This window comes from Phyllostomus discolor, chromosome 5 (assembly GCF_004126475.2).
Source record: "Phyllostomus discolor isolate MPI-MPIP mPhyDis1 chromosome 5, mPhyDis1.pri.v3, whole genome shotgun sequence".
In the NCBI taxonomy this organism is placed as follows: Eukaryota; Metazoa; Chordata; class Mammalia; order Chiroptera; family Phyllostomidae; genus Phyllostomus; species Phyllostomus discolor.
The window spans coordinates 152947325-152966107 of NC_040907.2; the positions used below are offsets into that span (position 1 = coordinate 152947325).

The following is an 18783-nucleotide window of genomic DNA, read 5'->3' on the forward strand; positions in this document are numbered from 1 at the left end:
AAACAAACAAAAAAACCCGTCTTTGATTTTTAAAACTTTCAACTTGTCATCTTTTGTCGAGGGCAGGGGCCTTCAGAGAAACCTTTGCTCGACTTCTATCAATCCGACAATTGCTTTTCCTTCTGACTTGCTTAAGTAGGTCAAGAGTTTGCTTCTCTCCCATCCATTAGTGTAAAATTTAATGCCCCATTAAACTTGCCTCCTTCTTTGCCTTTTGTGTAGGCCTGGACACACTGAGGCAGCAGTAATATTTTGTGAATTGGTTAACCGCGTTAGCAAGCCTAATCAAGCCTAATCATTGGTTAACCACGTCAGCAAGCCTGGGACTAACATCTGGCTCTGGTCTTCAGGAGCGACATTTACGAGTGTAGAACTGTTCGTTACCATTGGTAGGAGCGCTCCGATGTCTCAGCACCGCGTCTGCAGTGCCTGTGGACCGCTCTCTCTCGCAGCTCATCTCTGTGGTTTCCGTTGTGTTTTATCCGGAATTAGCGGAACTTCCGGTTCCGGTAGGGCCGTCCCTAGCGGCGGAGATGGCGGCTACAACGGCGGAGGCCGCGGCCTCAAGCTCTGGAGGACCCCGGGAAGAGGCTGAAGCCCCCGGCCCCTCCTGGAATGAGTCCCAGCTGCGTAGTTACAGCTTCCCGACCCGGCCCATCCCGCGTCTGAGTCAGAGCGACCCCCGGGCGGAGGAGCTTATCGAGAATGAGGTAGGGGGCGGGACCGCGTCCCCGAGTGGCAGCGGGGGAGGGAGTAGGTTGGGAGGAGAGGTCAAAGGCGAACGTTGACAGAAGCAGGGAGCTGGCTGGGTGGTAGACTGGGGCCTAAGGAAAGCTAGAGAGGAAGTCGAGAAGAAATGGGACTTGAGGGGTTCGTGTTGGTTAGCAGGAAAAGTTATTCTGAAGTTGGGAAGTAGGTGGAACCGTGGAACCAAAATCCACCAGGTCCATGGGACGACTTCTTTTTTATTTCCATCTGGCGTTTTCGCGTAGGAGCCTGTGGTGCTGACCGACACAAATCTTGTGTATCCTGCCCTGAAATGGGATCTCGAATACCTGCAAGAGAATATTGGCAACGGAGACTTCTCTGTGTACAGTGCCAGTACCCACAAGTTCTTGTACTATGATGAGAAGAAGATGGCTAATTTCCAGAACTTTAAGCCAAGGTCTAACAGAGAGGAAATGAAATTCCATGAGTTTGTTGAGAAACTGCAGGATATACAGCAGCGAGGAGGGGAAGAGAGGTAAGTTCCCAGATGATGGTTGTCTATTGGCTCTAAGGCATAGATTTTCCTTTCCTGTACTTGAGGATATGGAGGAGTTGGGTGAGTTTTCTAAATTGAAGGATCAGGGAATGCTGATCTTGAACTGCAACTCTGTACTTTTTGTCATCTTCATAAAGTGAGAATCCCAGGTGCTTACAACGGTCAGGTGATGAACAAAAAGAGTGAAGTTGTGTGAAGTTGCATACAGTGAGGCTGAATGTGTATGCCCTGTTCAAAGTGAGATGTCATTACTTGACTTGCTTCCGTTTCGGAGTTCAGTTTTCAGATTGTCAGATATGCTGATGTCTCAAAAGAAGCCAGAAATCAGGATTTTTACCTTAACTCTTTTTGACTTTTAAATGTGCACAGCTAATTCAGACTTTTAAAAAATGCTGCAAGGGGCCAAACAAAAATGGTTGTTGTTGGATTTAGCCTTGGGATGACCAGTTTGTAAACTAAAATTTTAGACTGGCTGGGGATAGTTCAAGCTGAAAAATTGTATAAATTGTTGTGATTCCGGGGTGAAGGAGATCAAGATCCCCTGTCTTAGGGCAGATTAGGTAAGAGGGGTATGGTGATGCTCCCCCTTGCACTGGTGATAGCAAACACAAGAGACACACAGGAGTGATTCTTCCTGTGCTTTTATCGCTGTTTATGAGGATAGCCTCCTAGGTAAGTCTCGGACAGCATTCCGTACCACCATTGTGTCTGAGGAATTGCTTTCACTAAGGACTTCATGGTGAATGACCATCTCTATCGTACATTTGGTGCCCAGTCCTGGCTTTCTTTCTCCTGACTCTGTTAGCAATATGCGGCTGAGTGAATGGATATGAAATACTGTATCTTTTTTCCCTGTCTTCTGACACTTAGCAGTTGTCACAATGATGGGACTTTGATTAAAAGAGTGTTCAGAGTCTGAGTATGATTGAGCTGTTATTTATGTTTTATTTTAAAGATTTTATTTATTTACTTTTTAGAGAGAGGGGAAAGGAGGGAGAAAGAGAGAAATATCTGTGTGTGAGAGATAAATCAATCAATTGCCTCTTGCACACCGCCAACTAGGGAACCTGGCTGGCAACCCAGGTAAGTGCCCATATTGGGAATTGAACCTGCAACCTTTTGGTTCGCAGGCAGGAGCTCAATCCACTGAGCCACACCCAAGCAAAAGACAGGTTTAGTCAGTCTTCTCATGCATTAGTTTCCTTAAAATTAACAGCGTGCCCATGTGCATGTGCACACATGCATCCAACATTCAGGTTGAGAGCTATTTAAACAGTGCTGGTGGAGTGTAAATCCATTTAATGAACATGTGCACTGGAATGAGCATGAGATAAGTAAGACACATGAATCCTCTGGTTCCCCAGTCACTTTAAGTTTCTTATCTTCTATGGTGAAAACATTTTCCCTCACTCTGAGTGTAGTCTGTACTCTATGGGTGAGTCAAGGAAAAATTTCTTCTAAGTGCACGTTGTGCCCTACCGGCTGACTAGCACCAGCCGCCTTCACTGCATAATGGTACAAGTTGTTGTGATTCTGGAGTAAGGGGTATTAGCATCCTCTTTGAGCTTTTTTGTGTATTTATTGTTAATATGACAGAAATTGTTTAGATTCAAATTTCGTGAATGATCCTGCCTCTTTTAATCTCTGGGGAGAGTCCAAAGGTTGTGTTCAAATCTCGAGGGTCCCTTGTCACCAAACAAGTAGCTAATGTTTCCAGCTTATTAAGATTTCTAGTTAATGTTGCCCTGGCTGTTGTGGCTCAGTGGATTGAGTGCTGGCCTGCAAACCAAAGGATCGCCAGTTTGATTCCCAATCAGGGCACATGCCTGGGTTGCAGGCCAGGTCCAGTAGGAGGCACATGAGAGGCAACCACATATTGATGTTTCTCTCCCTCTTTCTCCCTCCCATTCCCTCTCTCTAAAAATAAATACATTTTAAAAATCTTAAGAAAACAACAAGATTTCTAGTTAGTGTTGCCTTAAATATCGTGTTGTAGGCACTGAGATACCTTTGAGCGTTTTGAAGTTAACATGCTTGGGACCAGGAAAGGGCTGCTTTTGTATTTCACCGTCCAGCGCCCTTATTAATGTCTCTTGGGGTTGATTAAATGTGTCTAGGTTTTCGTGTACCTTAAGAAACTTCTGATAGTCCTCAGGTGTGTTAGGAGTCCTGGGCCTGCAGAAAGCCTGGTGAGGCACCTTCCTCCAGCTGTAGAAGGCTGCTGTAGAGAGGTGGCTGAATCAGTTAAGATAAACTAGACTTCAAGCCAGCACTCTGCAACTGTTTCTCTCACACTACCTGTTCATCACTGGTCACCTGGAGGAGGCTCTACTCTCACATGATCTTTTTCACTTTGGGACCTAGATTGCCCCAGTAGTTACTATCTGAAACTTTGTAGTTGCTGTGGCCGAGGGGAAAAAATGTGGTGGTAGTGTGGACTGATTCTTAAAAGTATAGTTTGGAAGCAACACAAGTCACTTCTGTGGACATTTCATTGGCCAAAGCAAGTTAAATAAATGACTTCAAGTGAGTACAGAAGACTGACTCCCACAGGGAAGGAACTAGCTCTTGGTGAAGAGTAACATGACCTCTTACAACGGCCATCAAGGGCCAAAGAGCACATCCTGGGCCCTGACAGTCTCTGGGACAGGCTGATTCATCATTCTAGGGTCTATGGGTAGACTTGGAGGAATCTAGGAGAGAAATTGTATGAAAGTTCTGTCTGTGTGCATTTTATGGGGAACCTTTCTTGGATTCTTAAAGGATTTATGCTGTGACCCAGAAAAAGTTAAGATCACTTCTTTAAAATAAGAAGTCGTGCTGGATAGCACACTTGGTTAGAGCATTGTCCTGATATGCAAGGTTGCTGGTTTGATCTCCAGTCATGGCACATACAAGAAGCAACCAATAAATATATAAACAAGTGGAGCAACAAATCCATGGTTCTCTCTCCCTCTCCCCTTCCCTCCTTCCCCCATCCCCCTTCCTCTTTCTGTCTCTAAAAAATCAGTAAGTAAAAATAAAATCAGGAGTTTGGTGTTGAACAGAGTCCAAAGAAGGATGGGTAAGGATTCAGTTCTGTGAGAATCCATGTTGGTTAAGTTTCGCATGACTGTGGTTATTCTCTGTGGGAGATGCTGGTATGGGTTTGGGCTTAGATTTCTAGGTGTGGGGAGGCCATGCCAACAGACTGTGTGTACATGCACTAATGAGATCTTCTTCTTGGGGAACATAGGTTGTATCTGCAGCAAACACTCAATGACACTGTGGGCAGGAAGATTGTCATGGACTTCTTGGGTTTTAACTGGAACTGGATTAATAAGCAACAGGGAAAGCGTGGCTGGGGGCAGCTGACCTCCAACCTGCTGCTCATAGGCATGGAAGGTAAGACATCTTTCAGAAAGCAGCATAGTTTGGAGTCAGTCATACAAACTTGGTTCCTAATCCTGTGTTCCACCACGGGCTCCTTGACTTTGCACAAGTAAGTGACTTGACTTTCTCAAGCCTCAGCTGCCTCATCTGCAAAAGGACCATGAGAGTATCTTATAAATAGCTGTGAAGATGAAGTAAGATCATTTATGTTATCTTTAAGCTAGTTTCACGCACACTAAAAAAAAAGTCCCCTTTCCCTTCCTCAGTTGCCGTGTGAATGTGTATACTCAGATTTCAGGAATCTCTGAAATACTGCTTTTCTCTTTTGGATGTGTCTGTATTCAGAACATTTTTATCCCAGTAGAAGAGGGAATGTATTTTTCCAATATAAATTGAATCTTAACTTCTGAAAAGATAGTACATTCACGGGGTTAAATTCAAAAGGTATAAATAGGAATATAATGATAAATCTCTCTTCCACTCCTATTTCTCAGCCTCCCAATTCCCTTCCCTGGAGGCACCGTGTGTTACTAGTTGTTTGTGTACCCTGATAGAGAATTTTATGCATGCACAGCAAATATGTAAATATGTTCTTTTGGATTTTTTTCTTTTGACTAAAAGGAGAAACCTTTAAATTCCAGTCAGAAGAAGGAGAAAGCCACTTACCTCGTTCTTATTTTTATTTCTAGCACTACCTCAGTGCTAGTCCTGTACTTAGTAAATGGTAATTAAATTGGGTTGAACAAGCAAGCAGTTACTCATTGTCATTCACCACTGGGCCCTGAAGTCTCTTCCTCCTCCTATTATCCTTCAGATTCAGTGCATCTTATGGATTGATCCATAACCTGTCTCTTTGAAACCAACTCTCGGTTCACCTTCCAGGAACCAGTTCTGGTTTACTTGACTGTGCTTTTCTGTTGCCTTCCTGCCTTGTGTTAGAGTGCAGGAAAGCGGAGCCATCAGGTAGAGTTGAGAGCAAATCCCCCTTGGGGAGCATGTAAGAAGGCAGCTGTCTTGGCCCACCCAGGCAGACATAGAAGATGTCTTCTACACTCCATGCCCTGCGGAGGGCCCTTCAGCTTTCAAGGATTGTGCAAAGGATGAAAAACAGACATGGCCTCAGTTACAAAGAGAAGATAGAGCATACACACACTATGGCAGAACTAATTCAAGGTGACATTTAAAATAATTTGCCTTAGTCAAGTTACACAACACTCTTTAGGTATCTGATACGCTCACCCCTGTGAGAATCAACAGCCTGTGTTGCTCTAAGAAGTGTTGCATCCCACAGGTGTATTGAAATGGGAGGAAGGGTTGAGAATTTTTACACTCCAAAAGAGCTACCTAAAGCAAGTACGTATTCATACAACTTAAAAATGACTGGTTAATTCCATCAAAGAAGATCATGCATGCATTGTTGGTACCAGTCATTTCATTTGTTTCTAATTCTTGCTTTGCTACCCCTGAATTCTTGCCCTAGTCATTAAGAGTATAAGTATATATGTTACTTCGCTAGACTTGTATCATTTCGATGTGCTGTTGCTTCCAGTAAGGGCAAGGAGCCATTATTTAAGAAAGTCTGCGTTTCTAATTGATGCTGAATCCTTACTGCTAGACTTATTACTGATTAAAAGTGTAACACCTAATTTGCTGAGAGTTGTAATTGCCATCTCCCTGATTCTGCCTGATTTTTTTTATTAGGAACACTTAGCTGGATGGGCAGGCTGCGTTTCTCCCCAGCACTGCGCCCTGTGTTCTAGTCTGTGCGGTGGAGCCACCGCTCTGAATAAGAAGGTGTTTTTCTCCTTACAGGGAATGTGACGCCTGCTCACTATGATGAGCAACAGAACTTCTTTGCTCAGATAAAGGGCTACAAGCGATGCATTTTATTCCCTCCGGATCAGTTCGAGTGCCTCTACCCTTATCCTGTTCATCATCCCTGTGACAGACAAAGCCAGGTGAGCTTGCATGATCCGAGAAAGATAGAGAACTCCATGGGGATCCAAGGCTGGCATGTCTTCCCCTTCCCTGTGGTGGTATGCCAGGTTTGGACAAACTCAAAGGATAATTTCACAGTGTAACTCGTAACAGGGTGGGGCAAAAGTAGGTTGACAGTCGTTCATATGAAAACGAATACAATAGTGAATGATAATACGAAAATGAACTCTTGTGTGTCCTGTACTCAAAACTGTCAACCTACTTTTGCCCCGCCCTGCATATTCCACGCCCCCGTGGCAGTCCCCAGGCGATCACAAGTAGAAACAGCCCTGTGGTAATTTCTGGAGGGCTGACCGTAGCGCTGCCGCTGATGGAGTCGGGTCACTGTGTGATTGGATCCCAGGTTCGTGGAACAAAAGGTGTTATGTTTCCATTGGATTTAATCATTGTTTTCTTTTGTCAGGGATGCTACTTCTTTTTGATAAAAAGGAGGGCAAATAGAATTGAGATTTATCACTTAATGTTTTTTCTGGATTCAAGTCAGGTACAGGGTTGACTTTGTTGCCAACCAGAAAGGTCATTTTCTTTCTTGAGGTGAAAGCTGCCTAGCTACTTCATGTAGGAGTCTGGACGGTTAGAGTGTGTGTGTGTGGAAGAAAGTTCCAGAAGGTTTGGGTGAAGGATGAGTCCTCAGTGCACCTCTCTGCAGGCAGTGAGTAGGTTTTCTGGCCTGCAAGCTGTGATGACTGGATTCTGACCTCTGGAGCACTGAGGCCTGGGATTCTTTATCGCTCAGCATTTGAATATGGCCTGTCTTACATTGTTTAATGTGTGTTTGGTCTTCTGCTGGATATAAATGTTAAAGTCATCTTTTTTCCTTTTTTAAGGTGTCTTTTTTTGACTACCAGAGTAACTTGCACATAGTAGTTAATGACAAAACATTTGGTGATTGACTGATTTTTCTTTCTCTTGAACCTCTCAGGTGGACTTTGACAATCCTGACTACGAGAGGTTCCCCAATTTCCAGAACGTGGTTGGTTATGAAACAGTGGTTGGTCCCGGTGATGTTCTTTACATCCCAATGTACTGGTGAGGAGTGGGCTAGGACTGGGGAGTTCTTGGGAGTGTATCTTCTCATTTTCTGGAAAGCCTTGTCTGTCTCCCTTCCGAGCTGGAGCAGGATTGGTCTTAGGTGAGGAACAGGAAGGTTGGCACATCCGGGTGTGCGTACGCTGAACATGGGGAAGTGACAGCCCTGTCTCTGGCCCCAGGGTGTGTTTGAGAGGCTGAGCATAAAGATACTGTCTTCATTACGTCCCTTAGCTGGGCTCTCCCTAGTTCTCGACCCCTCCCTTTGAAAAGTATTGGTAGCAAACAGGAGGCTATTTATTTTCTTGCAGGTGGCATCATATAGAGTCATTACTAAATGGGGGGATTACCATCACTGTGAACTTCTGGTATAAGGTGAATATGGGTTTTTTCCTAGGTGGGACTGGGGTGAAGTAGGTATAATAAATTATTTGGAAGCAGGGTGGGGAGGCTGGCTATCTCTGAAAGTGACTCCCAGGTCTTTGGAAAGGTGAAAAGGGATGGGTTTGAATTGTGTTTCTTAGAAGGGGGGATTCTACCTAGGAGTAGGTGACACTGAAGCCTTCTGCCAAAGACATTTCCTGAGATGCTGCTTCCTTTGCAGGGGGCCCCTACGCCTAAGAGAATTGAATATCCTCTCAAAGCCCATCAGAAAGTGGCCATAATGAGAAACATTGAGAAGATGCTTGGAGAGGCCTTGGGGAACCCACAAGAGGTATGTGGCTGCCCCAGAGTGGCATTCCCATGGTTAGGTGGAGTGACCAGGGAAAGTCAGGATTAGTGTTACATTCTCCATAGCTCCTCTGTTTCAGTATCTGGTGTCCTATCCATAGAGGTTAATGGGTATGTTCAGAAAAGCCTTGTTTTCTGGAGAGAGCTGGGCTTGACTGGCGGATCAATTATAATCTGTTCCGTGCTAGTGGTAATGTTCCCCATGGGGCTTGTGTGCCAGCTGGGGACCCCTGAGGGGATTCTTCTGGAACGGGAATCGAGCAGTAAAGCATCTCCTCACACTCTCCCAGCTGTGCCAAGGCTGGTCTAGGTAATGTTGCGACCTGCTTCCCACACAGGTGTGCCAGTGGCCCATTGGGTAAATGGGGGAGGTTTGTGTGTGTAACGCTCTTGCCTCCATCCTGTGGTTAGCTCCAGCATCCAGAGGACCTGTGGGGTTGGGAGATAGCACTAGCCTCAATTGCAGGTGTTCTTTTCAGGATATAAAGGACTCAGCATTCTTAAGGCATATTTAAGAAATGTGCAAACACACACTCTTAGGTGTTTGGGGGCTATTAGCTCCTCTGACCTGTCCGTTTGGTGCTGCTTACAAATATAGGATATCGTGAGAGGGAACGTAATATAAGGTGGACCTGGAGTCGAGGGCCATGCCCCAGATTACAGGGTTGACCTCCAGGAAGAGACTTGGTTCGAGGGTTTACAAGATTGATGAAAGCCTTGTCCCTGCTCTTGGCTGGACATTGCATGTCTCCAGACATACCTATGTCTGGCTCCAGGGCCAGGGAACAGGCAGTTTTGACTGACTCCTCATGTCTTTTCACAGGTGGGGCCCTTGTTGAACACAATGATCAAGGGCCGATACAACTAGCCTGCCAGGAGTCAAGGCTTCCTGCCAGGTGACCGCTAGCCCGTCCACACCGCTTCATTGATGAGGACAGGAGACTCCAAGCACTAGTATTGCACGCAGCACTTAATGGACTGGACTCTTGCCATGGCCCTGGAGGCAGGTGTTTGGGGCAAGGCAGGGTGGTTGGAGCTCCACTCCCATTTGGAGGAATTTCATACCCTTGCCTCTGTGCCCCAGCACCTTCCCTCTATACCCCTCTAAAGTCCTGCATTCAGTGTGTGGAGTTCCAGCTTCTGGTTGTCATCATGTCTGTGTGTGTCAGTGTGTCAACCTCAGGATGTGTGTGTGCATGTGTGTGCATGCACATGCATTGTGTATTTGTTCCTCACACCCTTCTTTTAGGTCAGGACCCCACTTCTGGCTCTCAGCCCTATCTCCTGCAACCTGTGTGCCTCAGCCCGAGAGAGAGGAGGTGCTCTGGGATGCCCACTACATCTGGGCTGCAGGACCAGAGCTGTCCTGGCCTTTAGGTCAGTTGGCTTCCTGCAGGTTTCACAGAGTCAGGCTCTAGGCTGTGTGGGAATGGCTACTGGGATTCTAATGGGGAGAGTGAAAAGGAGGCTTGCTTTGAGGGCCTAGAGAGCTTTCTATGAGAGAATTAGGTTCCAACTTGGACCTTCATGTCAAGCCATATATAGAAAAGAGCCTTGGGATACAAGAGCCAAGGATTATGCATGTTTAAAATTTTAGACACATGCAGCTCTCTTTCAGCACCAGCTCTTGCTCCCTGTGCTGGGTACCAAGGGAGTCCTAGCAGAGGCTTCTCTGGGTTCTAGGGGAGCACAACTCCGCAGGGTGTGTGTGCGCATGCACACTGGCCTGCCTCTGTGCTTACCAAGTTTCTCTGCTGCTTAATCTTGTCCAGGGGATATACAGTGGGAACCCCAGGGCAGTACCCCCTGACCAAACCTAAAGATTTTAAACTCAATTTTAGCCATTGGACGTTGGTCAGGACTCACTGCAACCTGCCTGAATGAGGCTGGCTGGCTGGCCTCCTCTGCCCAGGCTACCTCCTCTGTCTGTGGAGCTTCCTGGCTGAGGAGCAAAAATGGGGTCCAGCTTAGGCAACTAAGTCACCGCCTGTCATCCACCTCACGGCAAGGACAAAAATGTAGCCTTGTCTCTCAAAGCCAGTGCCTCTGCCAGACCCACTGCAGTGTTTCACAAACACCCTCCCAAGTCAGGGCAACTGGTGGATCACAGAAGTAAAATTTCTTCTTCACAACTACTCATGGGAACCCCTCTCAGGGCTGCAGCTTAACAACTGGGCAGCTGTGCACTGCACAACTCAGAGAGCCATCATTCACATCTGTTCAGTGGGAGCGGGGCCCCTGGAGTTGGGAAGTACGGTGGGCCTGTGTCTTGTCACCTCCACTTCCATCTCCATGTCCCTTCTCTCTGGAAGGAAAGAAGAGTTGGAGTCTCTGGGTTTATGTTTTCTCTTTCTCTTTTTTTGGCCAAAGGTTTACTTCTGGTGTCTGAGCTATGGCTCTTACCCCCAAAGCTCAGTTTACAGTTAGTGCACTGATGGACTGCGAGGGTGTGTGTGTGTGTGTGTGTTTCATGAAGGGTGTTTATCTGTAGTGCTCCATTCTGGGGTTCTGTGATGCAGTGTGTGCACAAACATGGTACCTTCTCAAGTGTAGTTCTTTCAAATACAGCCAATGCTGGGAAATGCGATTGCAGCAATTTCTATCCCTCCTTGGGGAAAGACAAGTGCACAAAGAAAACAAGGCAGATGGAGGATGACCTTGACCACAACCACAATTTGAAAGACAGCAGATTGTTTTTGTTCTCCTCAGCAGGTCTGCTTCACTGCCGACTCTACTCGCAAAGATGCGGGTTGATGTATGGCAGGGAGGTGTGTGCCACTCTGCTGGTCCTTGCTGGGTGCGATGCTGACATAGATCGGACCTAAGGGGATGGAGGGGCATACCTGCACAGGATTGGTAATGATCCTTGGGTAATATAATAGTGACTGCTGATTAGACACCTAATGTGTGTGCCTAGTGCTTTTATCTTTGTTTCTCACTATCCTGTGAGGTGGGTATTCTCATTTTACAGCTAAGGAAAAGGGTTCAGAGAGGTTAAGTGATCAGTGGCAGGATTCCAATCTAGTTCTGTTTGGCTACAAACCCCCTGCTGCTCCTTTTCAACCAAACTGGTGCTGCTTTTACCCCCTCCCCTGCACTGCAGGCCAGCCTCCACTCTCACCCCCACTGTGTGGTACAGAAGATATGTGTTGTCTGGTGTAGAAGATAGAGCATGGGGAGAAAGCTCTTCTGGGTTCTGTCTAAAGACATCTGGGGAAAACTGGGAAGCCATGAAATGAGTTAAGAGTGCTGGAAGGAGCTTTGGGTAGACTGAGTTCTACATCCCGTTGTGTCCCAGTGTGTCTTCAAATAGGTCCCATGACTTGTCCAGCATGCTTCTGCATCAATACAATTGAAGATCTAGGTGACTACTAAGAACCTGGATTCATGTTCTGCGCTCCTTTTTCCCCCAGGAAGAGGTTGAGGCTCTTCATTTAACTAGATCAGGGCTATTTGGGCTCAAATTCTCCTTGGGGCAAACCCTGTTGCTTATCCCTATTGTGGAGGCAGACACCATGGGAAGGTCGGGGTTTGGGCCCCTATGGAGGTCGGCTATGTTGCATGCTCCCCTTTTTACACCAGTAGGTACAGAGGAAACTACTCTTGTGAAGTCAAATATTTGTTGGGGGGTTGGAGTTTGGGGAATGGAGGAGGAGCTGTTCTGGGCATCAGTTGAACAGATGCCCAGGATGCCTGGGGGAGACCAGCTTCCCCTACAAATCAGAGCTCTAAATTACAAGGTTTTTACCAACGCGAACAGTTGGGGGAAGTCGTCTGCTCTCATTTGCGTAATGGTTTCTGTCACTGGTGATTAGACACAGGATGAAGGAAAAGGAATTTGACAATTAGGAATGAGTGATCATTAATCTGAATCTGTTAGGAGACAGAGGGGAAGGATCCTTATTGGCCAGCCCGGTATGGGGGAGACCCTCCCTCTGCACCCGCCGCCCCCCCCCGCCCCGAGACTCTTGGGTCACCTGCCCTTTTATTGTACCCACAAGCAGGCTGAGCTGGTATTTCTTAAGAAAGAATAGGTGGGCCCAGTCCCCAGCTTGAGGTGAATACAGGAACACATCTACAGGCATGAGCCAACATGGAGAGAGGGATGTGAAGAGCAAATGATGGGGCAAAGAAAAAGGTATAGTTTTGACATGTGCTGTTTGTGGAAAACGCTCTTGTAATCAACTCTCCAGACAACCAGCCAATGGCAAGTATTTGTTACATTCCAACACTGCAGAGTGTGGAGAAAACCTGGTTTTTATCTTCTAGGAGCTTCTGCTTAGTTGAAGAAACCACATGAAGTAACCAGAGGTTGTGAAACCATGTGTTTGCATGCTGTGAGGACAAAATTAGAGATTGTTGAGGGAAGAGGAAGATCAGTAAAAAGCAGATCTCTTCCTCCAGGGTCCTCCAAGTTTGTGGACTCCACAGGGAAGGATGCTTCCCTCTCGGCCTCCCAGCAACATTGATTTCCCCCCACAAAGGGTGCTGAGGCCCCTTCCTAGGTGTGTGAGCAGGTGATTAGATTAACTTAAAGGCTGCATCTTGGGTGTGGAGAGTCCCAGCTTGGATCTTCTCAGGTCTCCACATTTCCTGTCATCCCTCTGTGTCTTGGTGCAGACTTCAAGGACAGTATTAGTTTGCACCAGTTGGTAGTTATTCCTGTCTGGTTACCTGTATGTAGTGGGTTCCTTAGGTCAGAGGCTCCCTCGAGGATTGGGTGCAGGTGTGGCAGTAAGATGGTTGTCTTCTCTTGGAATGTTAACTTCCCGAGGATGGGACTCCCGTTGGTAAATTCCCTATCTTTGGCTTCCCTTCACAGTCCAGTGCACAGTTTAGTAGGGCTGCAGGAAATGGCCCTCAGTTTTAAGATAGACCAGTTTTACTCAAAACAGTAGATGCTGGGATGCACCTAGAAGTGGCTCATGGTGTTCCTAAGGCCCTGGCTTAATTTCAGCCATTGTCCCTCTTTGGGACCTCTAGTGCTTGTCCTCCCATCTCTGCCCATGTGTCTGGTGTCCCTGCAAACAGTCTGTTCTTAAGAGGTGTTCCAACTTCCCCTTTCCAGAGCTCCTTCAGTTTCTCCTACTTAGCTTCCCCTGCCCTGTCTCTTCAGCAGCCCCTTCGCCTAGGGCCTTTTTCCTAAACAGTTGCCCTTTTCTCAGATGTTCCTGACTGCGAGCATGTGGATAGACTTTCTCTAGGATCTCTGGGGTTATTGCTACTAACCTTACTGTCATCTTCCTTTTCTGACCCGCAGTAGTTCTGGTTACCTGGGGTTAGTCCATTTGTGTGTGTGCTCTGTCCTCTCGTCATTTTCTGTATCTTTTCTAACTCGGCTAGCTCTTTCTGCTAGTCTTCAGCCATCTCTCTCTAACCCTCACAGGTCTTGGGGAAGCCCTGCTGAAAACTTAGTGCATTTCTGGGGGATAAAGCCTCAGACACTGGCAGCCTTGAGTCCCAGGGGTGTATGGTCAGTGATGCCTCCAGAGATGAGTGAGGGGAGGGTACCTAGAGAGTTGTGCACAGTGGCGAGCAGTGAGGGGGACTGGGCAGGAGCCTCCGCAGGAGTGGGGCCAGGCAGGCCAGGGTGGAAGAACCAAAGTTTGTTTCCATCTAGAGGCATCTGTGTGCCGTAGGGTCCAGCTTGTCAGGGATGGGGGGATTGTGTGACTGTCTCCTAGTTTCTCAGGTGTTTTTGGCAATGCCCTGAGTCACTGAGTTTAGCTTACCTTTGCATTTCAGTGTTCCCTGGAAGGAAAGAGCATGTTGAGTCGTCACCTGCCAGGAGTGGAGATCTTAGGTGAGATAGGCCCAGGAGGCTGGGTCAGGAGGCCACGGCCCCACCCAATGGTCAGTTTATACCCAGACTGTCCCTTCAGTCCTCCAGGTGCTTGAGGACAGTAGCTGATTACGGGCCTCCTCATCTCTCCTACCTAAAAGCTGGTCTGTGGGTGACATTTTGGGCAGGAGAAGGTGTCCTTGAACGTGAATGTGAAACATCCTAGCACGGCGTTTAAAAGAACGGATTTGGGAGTCAGATGTTTTTGGTTCTGGTTTTTAGCTTTACTGCTTTGCCAGCTGGGTTTGACCTAGTTGATTGACTTAACCTCTCTGAACCTGCTTCCTCAATTATAATGGTATGTGTGGTGGAGAAGGGGGGTGTTGAACATATCTACCTCAGGGTAGTTGCATTAACTGAAACAATGTAAAGCTTTAGCACAGTGCCTGGCAAGCACTTAATAAATGGCATGGTGGCGGTGGTGGTTCTGTTATTACACGACTTACTCAGAAACTTGATTTCAGTGACTAAGGTCTCCAGTGATTCCTTCCTTCTCAGTGAAAGCACAGGGAAGGGTAAGGAAAATATCCTAGAGAAACACATGTCGAGCTGGGGGCAGACAGAAGAGCCTTGGTACCTAAACCTGCCCTAGAGGGAGGGAAAAGGGACGTGTCAGATGTCTGCTGCCTGGCCAGCTAGACTTGACTGCTCTCCACACCAGGGGTGGGGGATGGCAGGGGGCGCTGTCGGCCACCAAGCTCTCCTTACTGTGTGTGAGGGGTGAGGGCATCTGGATGAGTTCCCCTCACACCTGGAGAAACGGTTGCCAGCCTCACACTGTGAGACCCTGGCAGTCAAATTGGGCCCCCTTGATTCAATTTTGTTCCATACCCCTCTGTGTATTTAAGTTGTGTGTGTTAGGGTCGTTCTAGGACAGGGGCATTCACAAGAGAATGCAGAGAGATATAAGGCGGGGATCTTAACAGCCACCATTTGTGGAGTGCCCTGGAGCATTTCTGTTCCAGACCCGAGCTTGTTCCTTCCTATGTGCTCTCCATTCGTGGGGGGCGACATGTGGGCAATTAGCATTGCAGGTGCACAGAGGATAGGCACCTGACAAGCTCAGGTGTTCGCAGTAGGCTTCCTGCCAGAAGTAACATTTTAAGCTGATACACCTGCAAGATAACCAGCTTGGGGAGTAGTAAAAGGCACGAATTTCTCTGACTTGCTCTCTCCCAGTCCCAAAACACACTCTGCTCCTCCGTGGTCAAGGGTTTTGTTAATCCTGGGAAGGGACTACCAGCCAGGGGATGGACCTCAAAAAGAAGAAAGCCCTTTGGTTAGCCACAGAAGTCCTTGAAAATCATTTTGGTTTCTGGTCCAGGTTTGGCCTGGGTTATGAATGGGTTGGAACTCTGTCATTTGCGGTCCTTTCTCAGAAGAGTAACCTCTGGAGTTACCCTGCCACCCTACTTGGAAGAGCTGTTGAATCCAGTTATTCACATCTCAGCCTGAGATACATTCTGGCTGCCCGAAATTCTCAGCCTTTTCTACACTGAGATCCCATTGATCTCTTTGGTTCTGCCTGTCCCCACCCCCAGACACTCCCCCTCTCCCTGCTCTGAACCAAGCCTCTCTACGGTTACCCTTTGTAGCCACTCATATCCTCTTGCCTCTGACCCCGGTCCCTAGCCCATCGGTAAAAAAGACCCCTCCCTAGCTTGTGCTAAGCTATCTTGGAACTACAGGCTATTCTGTATTCTGTAGTCACCTTGCATTCACCTGTTTGCTTCTAGATTTCTTTAACTGGCCTCAGAAAATATTCCTATATTTTATTCAGTTTCCTTAAAACCTATTCACTTGGTCCTTGAGGTTAGTCCTGCCCTTCAGGGAAGCTCTGCTCCTTAACCAAACATCTAAACTAATCTGGGCTAGGTTTTTATTACCTCGAGTATTACAGAGTGCAGTAGAGGGTAGTGGTTGAGAATGAGGGCCTTGCGTACTTGGCTTTGAATCCTAGGTATGTCATGCTAAGTGACCTTGGGCAGATGATAAACTGCCTGAAACTCATGTATGGGAATAACATGACCTACCTTGTCAGGGTTATGTGAAATAAGGTGTAAGAAGGGCTCAGCAGAGTGACTACCCATTGCAAGGGCCTAGTCATCATTGGGTTCCAGTGGCCCCAGCCCTAAGGTCCTGCTTCTAGTATCAGGGTAAGTTTAGTCGTCAGCTCATCAGCAGATCAGAGGGCTGAGCATGAACTCTTCTGCTTATGTTATCTGTCCTTACTCCTTAGTGATCTCTAAGACTAACACCCTCTTCGCTGGGGAATGTTCTTCCAAAATGTCTTTAATATCAAAAGTACACGAAACACTGTCGGTGACATCAGAAGACATCAGACCTGCTGCACCCAGGGAGTAAGAGGCACTGAAGGTGTGTGTGAGCTGGCAGCACGGCAGGCGGGGGCATGGGAGTCGAGGAAATCAGGGCAGAGGTCGCTGTGCTCGTCTAGGGGCAGTGGGACCTCGAACTGGAGAAGGTTCCTTCGAGTTTTTTTATAGTGAGCTTTTGACTGTATTTAAGCAAAACCCTACCCACTTTACAGTCAGTGTGGTCACTGTTCTCACAAGGGTCTGTGTAATGTTTTGATAAGAATAAGGTGTTGGGTGTGACCACTGAGCCTGAATCGCAGTCCTAACTCTGGAACCTTAGGCAAGTTAAGATGTGGAGGTCTTGGGCACTTTTACATCTGAGGGGTGGGAGGTAGCATGTGGCTTGCATCATTGTTTTGAGGGTTGCGGTGATGTTTTTAAAACATGCTGCTCTGTGTGGGCCCGAGGAAAGAGCATGTCTGCGAATAGTGTTCAGTTAGTGCTTGAACGAAAGTTTGTAGATCCTGCCATGACTCTCAAGATGCTCAGAGTGGCATCACAGAGATGACCTGGAGTGGGGGGAGCAAACTGGAAAAGATCATAAAAGTGTCCCATAAATGTTAGTTTCCTTTCTGTCTTTGCTCCTTAGGAAGCATCCAATTTACCCAGCATAAAAGGGACTCAGTTGTTCATGCCTTAGTATAAACAAGTAATGTCAGTTTCCCCTTCTTTTCTAAGGTAAGATCAGTTGCCCTAAAGCAGTGATTTTCAACCAGTGTGCCACAAGAATTTTTTTAAAAAATATATTACCTAACTATTTAGTCAGGGGCACTGACCTCTTTTTCCCTTAGATTGTCAAATAAAAAAAATGACATCAGCCAACACAAAAATAGCCATCTGGTATGAATCAAAATTATGCCTATTTTGTGTCAGGTGCCACAGAAATTTAGTAATTAGTTTATGTGTGCCATGAGATGAAAAAGGTTGGAATTCGCTGCCCTGAAAGAATAGGAGTGAGAACAGGGACAAACCCTAGAGAAGGGGGCGGGGCTCTACAGTATTGGAGATGCAGTAGGGACCTTATGGTCACCTAGTGGGCATGGGGGTGGGTGACGAAAGGGTGATGCGAGAGGAGCTGGGTGCTGGGAACTAGAGGGAAAAGCCAATCGAGGCATGGCCGTGTGGAGTAGAGGACCAGGCAGTGATCTAAGGGTGATCTAAGGGTGGGGAGGCCAGAGTGCTGTAGGAGAGCCTGAGAGTTGTGACTGCAAGTCAGGGCTGTGAGAGAAGTCCTCAGTTCAACTACCTGTCATCAATACCTGCAAGAGCGTGGTCCTCCCCAAAAGAAAGAATGTAAAATGAAAGCAGAAATCATCAAGATGGAAAGACTTTCAAGTGTCTTTCAGAGCCAGGGAAATGTACGACCCAATCAAAGTATATGGAAGCCTCGGTGGGATTCTGACTTCTGTGAGAAAATGCACTTACTGAAGAGCATCACACGCAGGGGTGCGATCTGGGTGACCACCTTTCTAAGTGATGGAGGCCCTGTAGTGGGGCTTTCAGGGGCCACAAATAAGACTTTCTGGGTCCCTTCTTAGAATCCAGTCAGTGGCCCAACCCATGTTTCTGCTTGCGTCACAACCTCAGCCGTCTGAGAAGGCAGCCTGCAGAAACTGGGGGGCAGCACCAGTGTTTCCTTGATCAGTGAGGACTGAGTGAAGGGCAGACACGGAGAACAGCTAGCCTGCAGCATTGCTGGTGGCTTTAAGGAATATAGACAGTTTGCATTTTATACCTGTGACATGTGGAAGAGAATTTGCCTCAGAGTTTAACAGGTTTACCTTGTAATACCAACTGAAGTGTTGAATAATTTATTTTGATTTGAATTTTAAGTTGGTCTTGCTAAGTTTCTATATAGTTTTTGAACATTTAAAATGATTGAAGATTTGCTGTATTTATAAACTTAATTTATTGAAGATACAGTAATTAAATATTTGGGAAGGTTTGTTTTAGGTAAATGAAGTTTCAGGAAATCAAATATTAATCTTAATTAAACTTTGTTTTATAAGCAAAAAATAAGGTTTGTAAAAGCTAAACTTAAAGGCTTGGATAAGAGCTAGGATTTTGAATATGTAACTTTGAAAATTTAATATAACTTTTAAAACCAAAGTAATTTCTGGATAATTATTTATATGCACAAAAGTAACCCTCATGGATATCAGGAATCTCGC

General features: G+C 46.6%; 1 protein-coding gene across 1 annotated transcript; it reads left to right on the forward strand.

The window, feature by feature from the left end:
• The first annotated feature begins 227 nt into the window (after window positions 1–227).
• HIF1AN (hypoxia inducible factor 1 subunit alpha inhibitor) lies at window positions 228–14670 on the forward strand. Its single transcript, XM_028511236.2, has 8 exons — window positions 228–710; window positions 993–1243; window positions 4500–4648; window positions 6449–6594; window positions 7557–7663; window positions 7975–8038; window positions 8268–8378; window positions 9219–14670. The coding sequence occupies exons 1-8, from the start codon at window positions 534–536 to the stop codon at window positions 9261–9263; spliced, it is 1050 nt and encodes a 349-aa protein (XP_028367037.1). The 5' UTR covers window positions 228–533; the 3' UTR covers window positions 9264–14670.
• The last annotated feature ends 4113 nt before the right edge of the window (window positions 14671–18783 follow it).